Source organism: Hylaeus volcanicus, unplaced genomic scaffold (genome assembly GCF_026283585.1).
Source record: "Hylaeus volcanicus isolate JK05 unplaced genomic scaffold, UHH_iyHylVolc1.0_haploid 12237, whole genome shotgun sequence".
NCBI lineage: Eukaryota > Metazoa > Arthropoda > Insecta > Hymenoptera > Colletidae > Hylaeus > Hylaeus volcanicus.
The window spans coordinates 490,897-506,192 of NW_026533172.1; the positions used below are offsets into that span (position 1 = coordinate 490,897).

A 15,296-nucleotide genomic window follows, 5' to 3' on the forward strand; every position below is an offset into this window, starting at 1 on the left:
GTAGCTGGACATTCAAAAACATTTTATAATGTTAAAGAAAAGAGAAAATTCTTTATTACAAAGGGCACTTTAAAGACTAAGATGCGTCAATGTAAGGTGGGTAAATCCGGCTTTTGCTTTCTAGCCATTGATAATTTTATAGAAATGCTAGCCTAAGTAAAAAAATTAACGAACCATATAATCGTACATGATGCTTAAAATATACAGCATAAACCGTTGCTGCGTAATTTATTGTTAGGATTTACAGACTTGGACACACAGAACACTCGTCAACGCAGTGCACTCCATCGTTTCAGAGAGACTTTTTCGTTAAATTCTTTCGGAATCTATAAATCTAAAAATTGCAGGCAGTTGACTAGGCCCCGCGCCTTGGAACTCCCATAATTTGTAGACCACAGTTGGGTAGTTTATCTTTTAAACATCTCTAATGGTATACTTTATATTAGCGCTAAACTTTCTTTAAAAAGCATGGTTTTTCAATAACTATTTATTCTACGTTCTTTTTTTAAGGGGAAAAAACGTTAAGTTGATCACAATGAATATTTATATAAATACATACGTATACATGTGCGCGTGTGGGGTTTGCTTGTTTTTTAAGCTTTTGGATTGAGACACACAAAAAAAAGCTTAACTTCTTTTTCACTTGCACCAGGCAATTGTTTCCTTTCAAAAAAGTGAACGTTTTGTACCTATGATTTACCAGTTAACATTAACTATACATTGAATCCACAATAAACATTAGAAAGAGCACTGGATCAAATCAACAATGGTTTAAATGTCATTTCTGGTTTTTTGGAAATCGTAGATTACAAACTATTGCTTAACATTGATAAATAGAAGACAATAGCATGAAACCCTTTATATTTTTCTACTGTCGAATGCGGTGTTACCTTATAAAATCATGCTTAGGTCCTATCACAAAAATGTTTCCACGCTTGCAGATCGGACGCATGCTTTTTGTACAATAAAAGTATGCGTTCATGATTCATTATAGCTTAAACAAACTTTAAAATTAGTAAATCAAAAAAAAAGCGAAATAGTAACAAATGTTGTCAAAAAATAGATGATAGTAAGGTTTTAAAAAAAGAAATAAAAAGATGGAGGGTTACAGAAATAAATTATAAGAAATAAAACAGATGTTTAGAAAAAGGTATCGTTGATTATTCCTATTGAGATATGTAAATAAAAATTATACTTTTATGATTTTTTCCAAAGCACTAAATAAGGATCTCGTTTACAAAAAATTCTTGTAGCAGCCGCAAGATTATCTTTTTCATGAAAAACACGTCCTTTACAACCAACCATAAGATTTTCTGGAATCTTATGAGAAGACTTGTAAATATATTTTTTTAAATCTTCCACTGAAGCGTTTTGTGATAAATAAATTTTTGATCCATTTTTCCATTCAAAAAACTGACGAATTTGTCTAATCGATTTCAAAAAGGTTGGTAATGGTGGTTCTACGGATAGAGATTTTATTGTTTCTGGCGTAGCGTTTTCGGTATTTATGAAAATATGATAACCATATTTTGTTTCTGCATTGTAACGTACATAACTCATACCAAGTGGAAAAAGCAATAAAAGTGTTAATTTTGAATTATACTGGCTATGATAAAACGTTGTATACCAACGTTTTAGGCGGAAACAAGACATTTGTTTTAAAAAGTGAAAAATCGATGCGTTACAATGCATTGTTCAAAACAAGAAGAATTACTTTTTAAAGAAAATATCTGTTATCAGCTTTTCAAAATTTCATTCTTTTTTTTAAGGAAGAATCCTCTCCTTACATCACTCTTTCACAAAGAAGGGATTCTATATTGCCTACAAAAATTTTAGACAATAGTTTAGAAGTTTGTTAATGACTTATTTTTGTTCCCTTGGACTAAAAAATATCGTTATGTACTTTAACGAAGATCACGAAACACTGTTTTCAGACAAACAAAGTCCAGTAAAAAAAAAATAGCATCCATTAAAATTCAATTATAAAGTACAAATTTTGGGCAGACCTGTCAATTTAATAAAACGTGCTCTTCGATTCTTCTATATACGTTTTAAAAGTAAGCGGCTATCTTTGTTTTTTACGAAAATTATTGCATGCGGTCTGAAGTACCATCGTCTCGTGGCAAGTCTTCGTTTTGCTCTTCGTAAACAACGTAAATCATTTTATACTTCTTTTTCATTCCAACTATACTAAAGTATTTATAAAAACTCTAGACTTTTTCATTTTGTAACGTACATTAAAAACCATACAAAAAGCTGTTAGAGAATCAACTACTTTTTATCACTGAATTATATCCACCTAGGGATGTATGCGTAATCAGTTATCTTTGAGTACACTAATTTTCAATCTATTGTATGAATCTAATTTACTTTTATACCTTATTGTAACATAGTTTGGTGTAAATTGTTTTCAAAATAATTTTTGCTACGCTACCAAAAAAACTATTAGGGAAGTGAAAAAATTTAATGCATTTATGTGTCGTTTTTCGCAAAAATTTTATCAAAAGATCATATCTAACTCTTTTATACGCGAAAGTAAAACGTAAACTGTATTAGACTAAAATGACAAAAAAAACTCTGTATTTACGTCAACTTACGAAAAGATGAACAAAGGGGAAGATTATGGACCCAAATTCGAGAACAAAGTGCATTAAAGAATGTATGTTAAGCTTTATCAATACAAAGGTTAATGTTTTTTTTTTTTAATAATAACCATCCAATAAGACATGAAAATGATAAGAGTCTAAGCGGAACTATGCGCTTTAATAAACCTACGTAAAGTAAAACATTAACTAGAAAATCTTAACGCAAATGCGATTCTTGGTAAGTGTTTTTTTTATATGCTTATCTGTAGTGATACGTACAAAAACCGTTTAAAAGAAAATTTCTCTTTTTATAAATATTTGATTTTTAATTTAAAAGAAAACAGTTAGAGATCAATGCAAACACAGAAACACGATAGGTACGATTACCTGGTTCAGCAAAATACTACATCTAGTAATGTGTATCTGTGTTCATTTTCAAGCTAGGAGCGTATACGATATGTTTTTAAAATTAACGCAGTCATAAAGATTTTCTAAGATACAAACTGAACTTACCTTAATATTTTTTTAAGAAATGTCCGCCTCATTTGGAAATAAACTTATTGGACGCTCATCGTTATCCGCCCCGGGTTACATATCAGGAGTCACCTCTAGGTAGTCTTTCCATTATGAAAAGTATTAGTTTATCATTATTCATGTGTAACATAGCAATTATTCAATAAGAGGAAACCCTTTACCTCAAGACACATTACAAGAATTAAATGTTTCAAAAGAGTAAACTTTTCCATTTTTTTTGCAATAAATGATAAATTTGTTTTTTAGTCCGTTCGGTCAAGCACCTTTCGGTTATGTACCAGGACGAGGTCGAGGTGCAACGGGTTTCGCTGGAGGGGTTAGTCGTGATGATACAGTAGACGATCGCGGAGATTACTCGGAAACAAACTATGACGAATTTTCGGGTTACAGTGAAGGACTCTTTCGTGATTCAGAGTGAGAAAAATACAATGTTATGTACTGTGTATATTATAGTCTCTAAAAAATATATTTAGGTATGATGAGGAAGATCGACACGCTGATCTAGTGTACGATCAGATAGAACAACGTATTGATACAAGGCGACGTTCTAGAAGGCATGTCTAAATTAAAGAAATACATATGTTCACTTTTTCTGTAAAGAGAAGCAAAGCTGAAAAACGAACTTTCAAAATTCCGTGCCGAAAAGTAATAGGATTGTTTTTTGAAAAACAAAAATATTATTTTTTTTACCTAAAGGCCTACTATTGTTCAACAATTCGCAGATCTCAAACGAGGCTTGGCTAATGTCACCTTAGGTAATGTCTGGATAGTATTTTTATATTTTGGACACTTGCCATAGCGATAGAAAATTCTGTTTGTTTTCCAATTGCATATAACAGTTATATTTGATTTGCAGAGGAGTGGGATTCTATTCCTGACATAGGGGACTATACTCTTAAAGTAAAGCAAAAAAAACCATCTAGGTAAGTTAGGTTATGTAGCCAAGAATTTTTTTTTTTATGTATATCCCAGCGTGTCGTTGGCTCCAGACTCTCTATTAGTGCAAGCTCATGCTTCCACACAAATGGTAGGATCTATTGATCCTTCTGGAGATATTGGAGGAGGTACAACGACTCCGATTGGTTTGGGTCTACAAACGCCTTTTGGACTTCAAACGCCTTTGGGTTTACGTACACCACTTGGCTTAAGTACTCCATTAATGGGTGGAAGTACTACAACATTTGGAGGATATCGAACATCTCTGGCCGGGCGACAAGCACCTTCACTTAACGATTTAGGAGAGGCTAGAGGAACGGTTCTTTCTGTAAAACTTGATAAAGTTATGGACAATGTTTCTGGCCAAACTGTTATTGACCCTAAAGGCTATCTAACTGACCTTAACTCAATGCCGGTATTTGAAAATGAAAAGCTACTATTTTAATTTTAGTTTATTAACAACCATATAGATATCAACCGATGCTCATATTGCTGATGTAAAAAAAGCACGTCTTTTACTTCGGTCAGTTATTCAAACGAATCCACAACACGCTCCAGGGTGGATTGCAGCTGCTCGTTTAGAAGAATTACGAGGTCAAAAAAAAAAAACTTAAAAAAGGCATTTACACATTTCTTTCGTATAAAATTTCAGGAAAACTGCAAGCCGCTCGGGAATTGATTGCCCAGGGGTGTATTAACTGTCCTAAAAATGAGGATATCTGGTTGGAAGCAGCACGTTTTGAAAAACCTGTAGATGCAAAAGCTATTTTGGCTAATGGTATTAAGCAAATACCTCAATCTGTGAGTAAAATGAAACACAACTGTATTAATTTTTTGAATTGATTTGAAAAATTGATAGGTAAAACTTTGGCAAGAAGCCGCGAATAAAGAAAGTGATATAAAGACAAAGAAAATTGTTTTAAGAAAGGCATTACAGTTTATTCCTAATTCAGTAACAATTTTAGTGTGATTCTTGGTTACTGCAAAACGCATTGGTTTTATAAATTTAGGTTAAACTTTGGAAAGAAGCGATTTCTATGGAAGAACCGGAAGCTGCAAGGATAATGTTAACACGGGCAGTTGAATGTGTTCCTCAATCAGTCGAAATTTGGTTAGCTTTAGCACGTCTATCATCTTATGCAGATGCACAGGTATTATGTTTAAGAATAACTACACGTTTAAGTGAGGATATGCTTGTTCTCGTCATGGTAGAAAGTACTGAATGAAGCGAGAAAGCAGGTTCCTACAAGTGTTGAAGTTTGGATTAGTGCTGCAAAGCTTGAGGAAACTCATGGAAATTTGGAAATGGTACTATATACCTAAATTTACTACATAATTCTTTCGTATCTATAAGCTATAAAAATTAACAATTTTTTTTTAAGTATTTGAAATTCCAATTATCTCCTGATATTCATTTACCATAAGATTCCCACCCTCTGATTTAAAATTAAGTTTTTCTTAGGTTGAGAAAATTATTACAAGAGCTGTTACAAATTTAAGTTCTAAAGGGGTTAATTTTGATCGTGAGCACTGGCTTAAATTTGCGGAAGAAAGCGAAAAAACTTCGTATAAGCAAACATGTATTATGATTGTCAAAGTAAATATTTTGTAGAAGAGGTTTATTTACTGTAAATAAACATTAATCCACATTTTTATTTGAGTAAACTTGTAGGTGACTATGAGTATTGGCGTTGAGAGTGTTAACCGTGCTCGCATTTGGTTAGAAGATGCAGAGGGGGCCTTATCTCGGGGTTGTGTGGAAACCGCAAGATCTCTCTATACAAATTGTTTACAATTTTTGCGGGGCTTTGAAAAAGGCTGGATTTCTTTAGCCCAATTAGAGCTGCATCATGGAACATCTTCAAGTCTAGATGAACTGTTATGCAATGTAAACGTTTAATTTTATTTATAATTAGAAACATAAGATCCTATACATTTATCGCATTAAATTATATTTATAGGCGGTAAAGGATTGTCCAGGCTCCGAGGCTCTATGGTTAATGGCAGCAAAGCAAAAATGGTTATCTCGAGATGTGAATGCAGCACGACAATTGCTCTCAAACGCCTTCACACATGTAGAAAACAAAGAAGCTGTATCGCTGGTTGGTTTTGATTTATACAAAATAAAAGTTTAAATGTTAGTAATTTGGAATGCATTAGGCGGCTGTCAAATTAGAACGAGAAACTGGGGAATTCGAAAGAGCTCGAGTGTTATTGCAACAAGCACGTCTGCGTTGTAACAATAGTGTCAAAGTATGATTTTCACGTTTATAAAAAATTGTGAGTATGCCGCACAATTTTATTAGGTCTGGATTCAATCAATTCAACTAGAACGGTTTCTTCAAGAGTATGATCGTTCAATGGAGCTCGTTCGCGATGCGTTACGCATACATCCAAATTGTGACAAACTATGGATGATTTATGGGCAGCTTCATCTAGAAAAATCTCCTGAAGATGTTCCTGAAGCCATTAAACAATTCGAAGAAGGATTGAAACATTGCTCTAATTGTATAGAGCTTTGGTTGTGCGCAGCTGAAATTTATTTGACAGAAAAAAATTATAATAGAGCTCGTGCTGTTATAGAAGAAGTTTGTTCAAATTCAAAAAAAAAAAATTTTCAATTTTTTTTTTATAGGCCAGATTTAAGAATCCCAAGCAAGATCTTTTATGGTTATTTGCGGTTCGCCTAGAAAAAGCTTGTTCAGGAGTTCCAAATACTTTTGAGTTTCAATTGGAAAATAACAGTTCAGTACCGAATCTGAAAATAGCACATCACATGATGTCGAGAGCGTTACAAGAATGTCCAAAGTCAGGAGTTCTATGGTCTGAAGCCATTTTTCTGGAACCCACAAATTCTAGAGTAAGTTCAAATTAAAATACTATTTTTATAGTCACTAGATTTTTTTATTACCCACTGATAAGTACTTCCTATATTAAGGAGTGCGTAATCCTTTAATGAAAAATCGTTTTTTTTTCATTTAATTCCACAACAAACGTATAAATATTTTTTGATAGTTTAAGTTACTTTTTTTCCGTCTCAGAACGCTAAATCGGTTTGTGCACTGAATCAGTGTGAAAATGATCCATATGTAATATTAGCAATCGCCAAGTAACTTTTTTTTTTAAATAAAAATATATAAAATTTCTATAAAATCCAACTTTTTTTAGATTGTTTTGGGCTAATGGAAAACTTGCAAAAGCACGTCGGTGGATGAATCGTACTGTTACACTCAATTCTAAGTAAGCCTTATTTTGTTATTCTATAGAGACATTCAATCAATACTAATTTTATAATGTATCGTATAGATTTGGAGATGCGTGGGGTGCTTACTTTTTATTAGAGCTTGCGTTAGGAAACGATGCTACGCGTACTGAAGTTATAAAGAACTGTACTAAATGCGCACCTAATGCAGGTAGGAAAAAAAATTAATAGCTTGCTTTGCAGCATAAAATTTTTAAAAAGGAATTGATTGGAACCGTGTTGTGAAAAAGCCGTGTCATTGGACTCTATCGTATCCAGAGGTATATATAGATATCAAACCTTGTTTAGTTATTTATTTTACATATAAATATTTACTTGGCAGAAATTGCGCGTTTTCGCCGAGCACTATTTTGGAAAATATCTTTTAAGTGAAAATTGTAAAGTAGCGATTGGTGAAGGTGAGTTTATTCATTGGATATTCTATTCATAACGATTTAAAATACAGATGTCCAAAATCTTTTATATGGACGTCAAACAACTAGTGAGAACAAGAATAGTCTGAAAACTATAAATGAAATCACGCCGGAAACACATGCTTAATTTTTTTTGTTTTTGGTCTTCCTTGATTCGAAGTGCAAACACTAATGATAACAAAAGCTTTATTTAGTTGAAATTTTTCACCTCTATCTATTGTTATCACACTTCATAATGCCCTAAAATAATTACCATTTCCAAGTTACTCTAGTTAGATTATTGATTTTAATAAGTTCACCGTTACAAAACGCGTTATTCATTATAACTGTACAACTGTGGCACTACTTTTTTTTTCGTCTAGCAACTCTTTCACCATGAAAAAAGTTTTCATCTACTTTTAAAGCTGTTTTCCTGAACTCGAGTTAAATGAAATGTCGATGTTAAAATAGACTACTTTTCAATACAGCTAATTTTTTTCATACATACGAAAAATTGAATTACCAAATTAAATTTTAAATTTATAGTGTATACTAATTTCCTAGTGTTATAGCATTGTCTATTGCAACAAGTGTGTGATTCTCGGTAATTGGTTATTAGTGAAAAACCATTATCTATTATTTTAATTAAATGGTGTCCGTGATCAAATCTAGTGTCTTTTTGTCGTGGTGTTAAAGGGAGCACGGTCCTGCAGTTGTAACGATTATGTCGTTAGCTTTTACCATTTTTTAAAAATGACAATAGACAGAATGTTATTTTATTTTTTTATACTAATAAAAAATACCTTCACTTATTAAAACGTCGTCGTAGTAAAACGTTAAAAGAAAAGAATATATTACACAATTCAAACTAGAATGTCACTAATCGTTTCTAATAATTCTTTCTTTTTTTTTCTTTATTACAAGCAATTTGTTCAGTTTAAAATCAATTTCTTTTTGATAGAGTGAACTGTTTATAAAGCATAATAATAAAAATCTTTCATTTGTCGAACAAGGGCGTGCTATGTCTCATACAGTGGGGTTGTTTTCGGTCGCAGTTGCGTTTCCTTCCGTCAATGTCGTCGAGTAGCTTAATATCTTCTCTACTTTATATTTTTGCAAAAATAGTGTATATCTATTATAATCTTTTAGTTTGTATATGTATGAAAACCGAAAAGATAAGCGTAGAATAGTGACATCAACAATGTAATTATAATAGTACACTTTCTTTTCCAGTAGAAAGAAACAAGTATAAGAAAAGTAAATGATCAATTTCGTTAATTGCCGTTAAAACCATTGACAGCTTTCGTCTATTAAACGACTTTACTATAACTTTAACTTGAATGGTTTGAATAAAATTGGATGGTTTTATACTTGATATTTATATAAAACAACATAACTACATGTGACCGGTCAAAACAAATGTCCTATCGCTTAAATGTTGTGCAGCCTTTCTAGCAAGTACGAATTGTCGATAAAGTTCAATATTGATTCCAGTGACGTAGGACTATGAACACTATTTGCATTTCTTGATTCAGTATTATTCACTTTTTTTTTTGTGGTTCAAAACTTTATTTTTTTTCTTTTGTAATTTTTTCAATGAATTTTGATATGTCACACGATTTCGTGAGCTCTTTCATTCAAACCTTAAAAGCTGATTTATAGATACTATCAAACGAGCCTACTAATTTTTCTAAAACAAGTCCGTGTATGTCTTTTTATTTTTAACAAATGGCAAAACATGTAGTGTGCTGAAACTATTGTGATAACCTTTCGAAATTTCTGTTGTAAAAAAGTTATCTGATTTGATGCGACAACAAAAAGACGAGATGGTTTTCTTCATAGAACTAATATAATTTAATTCCAAAAACATTAACAAGTGAATGAAAAACTATTTTTGTTTTAGGAATAGTGGATTATTTTTAACATTTAGGAACACGTCAATAGAGTACAAAAACTACGATAAAATCTTAAAACAACGCATATGAAGATTCAAATTTCTTTCATTATTGACGAATTAAAGAACAACGCATTTCTCTTTCTATTTGCTTTAAGTATCAAGAAAATGAATATTTTTTTTAGATAAACAAAAAATAATTAATAAAATCAATGTTTTCTTAATATAAAAAAAAAAAAAGTCATTTTCTTTTAGCATGATTATTCATATCTTAAGTGTGATAACAAAAATCTACTTGATTTGTTCAGTATGACAATTAAAGGGTAATACTTTTTATGTCACTCATGGTTTGTAGGTTGACTTTCTTTTAACAAAAACGTTTTTTTTGAGAGAAAAAAAGGATAAAACATTTTACACCGGGTTTAAAATATTCTTCTTTACTTCAGCTTTACCGGTTGTATTAACCATATTTGTCAGATCCTGACATACAATAAATAATAGTAGACTCTCAAAAATGATCTGTATTATACCTTGATTCTCTGAATTTGCTCAACAAATGCGTGGACGAAATTTTCATGCGTTGCAAGATTCTATTCAATATATATACAAATTAACTTTTTTAAAAATGTTTTGTAAGCTAACTTTGACGTGGATCGTATCCGTATCCAAATAAATATCTAAATCGTTTAGAAGCTCAACACGTTCTCCGTCAAGTAAGGATCCACTCTTCCAAATAACTTGTTCAGCACGACTTTTAACACACAACATTTCGGAACGAACGATCTCGACAGCATTTTTTTGTGTCAAATCCATTAAATTTGCTAATTTCTAAAAAGTAGTATAAAAAAAACGACATTTATTTAAAAAAAAAAAAAACCAATGCTACAAACGACTTACGGAAAGAGATAAATTGTTATAAAGTTTCGCAACGGAGCGGACATTAAAGACACGATGTTGATAAAAAACATCTTTTAAAAAAACATTTAGTTGGCGATTCAAAGGTTCTTGTTGATCGATTTCGAGTACTTCGCGGGGATCATTGAACGAACAAATAACGGGTGTCACAAATTTGGGACACGCTTTAACAAACACTTCTTTATAAGCCTCTTCATTATCTGATTGCAATCTAAAGTGTTTTTTTTTTATACGGGTATTTTTTTTTAAATGAAATCAACTTACTTGCAATACTTATCAGCTAATTTTTCTTGTAACCGTGATTGAATGGAATTTTCCAAACGGCTAGGACTTAACGCATGGCATAGCATAACAACATGATACATTTTATCAGTCATTCGAGCCATCACATCATGTTGATAACCTTGTGTTGAAAGATAACCACGACTCCTGATAAAAAAAAATACACGCGATTTTCTATTTATGTTATTACTTGCTAAGAAAAACTAAAACTTGGGATAAAACACGCAATGCATCTTGATAACGCCTTAAAAAAAAAAAGTGTTAATTATAACACAACAAAATTGATCACACAGACCTCATCATCATATAAGCAAAACTCAGATTATAAAATAAAGTGACGTGGCATGCTGGAACTTTCCAATACAAAGCATTCGTTGAGAGTCTTATATTCCTAGCAACATGGAAGGCTGTTTTGTAATCTCCTATAGCTACATGAAGTCTGTTGTTAAAAAGAAATACCTATTTTGGTACAAAAACAACAACAACTTGTTAACATACCGCATGAGAGAAATAATTGAAAAATAGCCCAAAAGAATAGGAAAAGTTGGTTCCTTCATATTGCGAAGCGTCGCGATTCCATCATTTTGACTATTCTCATTTTCTAAATAAACATTGATACCCGAAGCTTCAATAATTAGATACAAAGTTTGAAAAACATCAGATGCTCTCCACGCATTAGAACATTGATGCAGAGTTTGCATAGCAACTTCATTTTCTGATATACATTTTGAAAATTGACCTATCCAGCGTTGAAATTCTTGAAACTGGTAAACGAATTCATCTACTATATCCCATAACCATTGAGTTGGAAGGGGTAAAGTGAATTCACTATATGAAAAGCACAGTTTCAAAAAAAAAATTACAAGCGTCATTTGAAATTGTTTTTTGTTTCATACAGTCTATCAAACAGTCAAACATACTTTTCTGGAGAGCATTCTTGAGCAATAAAGTAATCAAAAAGTTTCATGAAATGATAAAACGAATAATATCGTTCATGCAACGAGGCTTCCGAAGGACAACGTGCAAGTAAATGACGGTAATAAAGTTGACAATACAACGCCATCAGAAGAGGATGACACATATTACGCTGTACATAAAACTCTTCAACTCGCGAAGAAGGCAACCAACTTATCTTAGAATAATATTTTTCTGTTAAACTATTAAAATCATGATCATACAATCGTTTCATTTGTTCTTCATCTCGTTCAAACATTGCTGTATGTAGGTCAATAAGAAACGTTTCAACTTCTGCTGGTATAGGGGCCATTTTAGGTTTTTCCTCTAGTTGACCAGTCGCCTCCATTTTGATATAATGTTTTTCTCCTTCCTTGTCTCAAATGCCACCTACAAAATCCCTTTTAATACAAAGACCTCAACGCAAGAAACACTCATAAATTTGACTCGCCACTCATCAGCTGAACCACACTGTCCCGTGCATGCGACGTCTTCATGAGGAACTTAAAGAACAAAGTGTAAGGAACATAAAAATTCATTAAATCTCTCTTAGTTCTCAACAGTTCAGCATAATCCACTTCTCATTCCAATTCTTTTGAGTTTTTGGTGTTCATTGATAGGTGTATGGAAATAAAATACGCATATCAATCCAAGGTTTTTTTAAAACACAACAAAACTTTAAAATTGTCACATTCGTAAAATTCTTACTACATAAAAAGCCAATTATTTATTGTATATTACATTGTTGACTAGATTTTGGAATTAAAAAGAATAACAATTTTTAAAAATCAAATGACAAAAAAGAAAAAAAAAAGGTTATTGCATCAATGTGTTTGTGAGTTGATAAAATATGCTTTGCAGTAAATTATGTAAACACAATTCAATGCAATTTAACTGGTTATTTTGTTACATTCATGTTTTTAAAATTGTTTATAGAACGCATAAAAACTTGTATGTTAGACCATTTCACTATGTAAAAAGGACAACCAAACGAAGTGAAATTTTTTTCCGGTATAAAAAAGTTTAACGAATGCTTAGCTTTTTTAGCTAGTTTCAATTTTCATTGATCATAGCTTGACAAAAATTATCATTTTACATAACAGCTAGCTCAATTCGCAGTTCATTCAAAAACGCTATCTTTTAAAAACATACACGCTCATAGAGCTGCAATCATTCAATATACCTGAAATAAAACCGTTTCAATGCCTATTCTTCAATTATATCCTCCTAGAAAGCACATAAGTCCATTCATTATGAAATGTATGTATTACATAATGCCGCATTATCAATTCACCTACAGTTAGCCTGATTTGATTGCTTTTCCCCACTATTCCCTTTCATTTGTGAAGATACTCAAGTTTTTTGATACAAGTTACAAGCACACCTGCTTCATTTCACTGGACAAAAGAATCAATCCTCACGAATTTATGTTATCACAATAAAAACATTTCTTTTTCGATCATTAGTCTTTCCTGATGACTGCATTGTGTTAATGCTTCCTTTTCTCATAAAATATTTTTCAGGTTGAGGAAACTCCTAGCTCTATTAGAAAAACCTCTTTGTTTTTTTTTCTAATTACGAAAAAAGATTTTCTTATATAATAATCGCCTTTAAAATAACAATTACAGATATATAAAATGTTTCTGTCGAATTAAAAATAAAACCTTACAAGAAAAAAAAAAAATTTCAATCGATTACTTATTAAAAAAACTTGCTTCACTTAACATTTCCGTTTTGTGGTGTGAACTCCATGATGACAACGTTTTTTTATGCTTCTTTCTTTTACAAAATTGCAATGAAAAACGTTGCTCTGATTACTTTAAGAATTTGTTTTATAATGACAACGACACGGTTCCTTTAACATAACGGATCGTGTTAATTTTGAAAACAATTCGGAATTTTTTTCATGAATACAAAAAAAAATTTAAAATAAAAAATTTATCATTGTTATAGTAGTAAAATTTTTGCGTTAAAGTACATTCATTTAGTTTTTCTATTTCCACGCGAATCACTTTGATATTGATAATAGAAAAAAACACATATTTTTTATACCGTTTTCCGTAGTATATAAATGTGATTCCTAACCAGTCACATTTCAAAATAAAACACGTCGTTTGAAATATGAACTCAAAACTAAACTGAAGACATATTTAATAAATAAACTCCGTATTAAGGGTGATAATGATTTCAGATGATTAAAAAAATAATTATTGTTATTAGCATACTACATGAAAAGGAAGAAGTTGAACTTTCACAAACTCTGGAATCCATGCACTAAAGAATACTTTAATGAATGTCATAAAAGTGTATCAGATATATATTAATGCCATTGCTGAAAATTTGGAAAAACCAGGGTGGTTTCAAGAAAAATAGTGTAATTCTTTTAGTTGAAAGCCGGTTCTAGAGAAGTCAGAGATTCGTTCAAAAAATTTGAAAAACGTTGTGCGTGTAAATCTGGGTACCGCGAATTTTCAGCATGATTAACATATTCATTATTCGAAGAGACAGATGGAAGAATAGCATCTAAAAACGAATATAATTCGGCAGGTATGGATGTATTAGGGGTCGCCACACTTCGACCAATATGCAATATGGTTATTATTGATAGGAACCATAAACATAAATGGATTTGTACGAGCAAACCAAGAAGAAACATCCTTTGTCAAAACAATTTCTATAATATTGAAATGACACAATTCGTGTTATAGTTTCATGTATATATATTTTTTTTTCAATTTCATTCGATACTTAAAAAATGTAATGTGTTACCTTAGCACCGTCCCAACTCCAAATAATGACAAATTTTGAACTTTAAACACTCTCCCTAAAATTAAGAAAATTCTTACATTATATAAAAAAAAATGTTATTATTTTCTAATCCTAGTCCATTAACTGCACGAACCCGTCCTATAACAAGTTTGCTGTATTAGGATAGCATGCTGCTTCTCTTGAGTCTCGTAAACAATTTGATGGTGTACAATAGCTATTAGCATGTTACTACAGATGCACAAACAGGTACGGTAACATTTTTTTTTTCAAATAAGAGAGAATTTTAAAATTAACTACTTTTTTTTAACTTTTTTTGTTAAAAGTTAAATCTAAATCTACTTAAAATTAAATATGATTACTCAGATTCAAAAAAAAAATGAATCACACCTAAAAGTAAAAACCTAGAAAAAATAATTGTTGGTTCTTATTTTGTTTATGGTAGTCACAGAACGACAAGTCGAAATCATGACCCATTTCCGCATTTTTTATACTAACCTGTTTTATCATTACTTTATAATGTAATATGCAGTAATTTGTTACATTAAAAAACTACTGTAGTACTTAAAAAATGATACAATCAAGAAAAACCTTATCTGCATTTCGCTCGAGTAATATAAAAAATATTTTATCTTTTAACGTTTTGGAAGTAATACAAATAAAATGTTGATAATGCTCAATTGTAAATACACGTTTAAATGAATATTTCTATTGTAGCTGAGAAAATTTTAAATATTGATTTCACTTCGATTTTTAAAAGAAATTTTATGTTTCTT

The 15,296-nt window shown here is 31.2% G+C and overlaps 2 protein-coding genes across 4 annotated transcripts; one reads left to right on the forward strand and one right to left on the reverse strand.

Annotated features, from left to right (window-relative positions):
* The first annotated feature begins 3,026 nt into the window (after window positions 1–3,026).
* Window positions 3,027–7,930, forward strand: LOC128883834 (pre-mRNA-processing factor 6-like). Its single transcript, XM_054136619.1, has 25 exons — window positions 3,027–3,197; window positions 3,252–3,317; window positions 3,366–3,533; window positions 3,593–3,673; window positions 3,720–3,764; window positions 3,816–3,874; window positions 3,976–4,042; window positions 4,092–4,470; window positions 4,526–4,649; window positions 4,708–4,856; window positions 4,915–5,007; window positions 5,066–5,206; window positions 5,268–5,363; window positions 5,518–5,652; window positions 5,728–5,943; window positions 6,017–6,157; window positions 6,216–6,308; window positions 6,362–6,643; window positions 6,691–6,915; window positions 7,097–7,164; window positions 7,224–7,295; window positions 7,362–7,468; window positions 7,519–7,577; window positions 7,640–7,715; window positions 7,763–7,930. Exons 1-25 carry the CDS (start codon window positions 3,118–3,120, stop codon window positions 7,855–7,857), a joined length of 3,117 nt encoding a protein of 1,038 aa, XP_053992594.1. The 5' UTR covers window positions 3,027–3,117; the 3' UTR covers window positions 7,858–7,930.
* Window positions 7,931–9,595: 1,665 nt separating this feature from the next.
* On the reverse strand, window positions 9,596–14,863 carry LOC128883667 (eukaryotic translation initiation factor 3 subunit L-like). 3 transcript variants are annotated; one of them, XM_054136265.1, is made up of 12 exons: window positions 14,524–14,863; window positions 13,424–14,428; window positions 13,049–13,362; window positions 11,721–12,981; window positions 11,299–11,628; window positions 11,096–11,239; window positions 10,991–11,044; window positions 10,783–10,947; window positions 10,501–10,729; window positions 10,246–10,431; window positions 10,134–10,193; window positions 9,596–10,083 (listed from the first exon to the last, which is right to left on the reverse strand). In XM_054136265.1, exons 4-12 carry the CDS (start codon window positions 12,101–12,103, stop codon window positions 10,015–10,017), a joined length of 1,620 nt encoding a protein of 539 aa, XP_053992240.1. In that variant the 5' UTR covers window positions 12,104–12,981; window positions 13,049–13,362; window positions 13,424–14,428; window positions 14,524–14,863; the 3' UTR covers window positions 9,596–10,014. The 3 variants fall into 3 exon arrangements, with proteins under 3 accessions (XP_053992240.1, XP_053992238.1, XP_053992239.1); XM_054136263.1 differs by having other exon boundaries at window positions 13,053–13,362; window positions 14,524–14,861; XM_054136264.1 differs by having other exon boundaries at window positions 13,053–14,428; window positions 14,524–14,862.
* Between the last annotated feature and the right edge of the window lie 433 nt (window positions 14,864–15,296).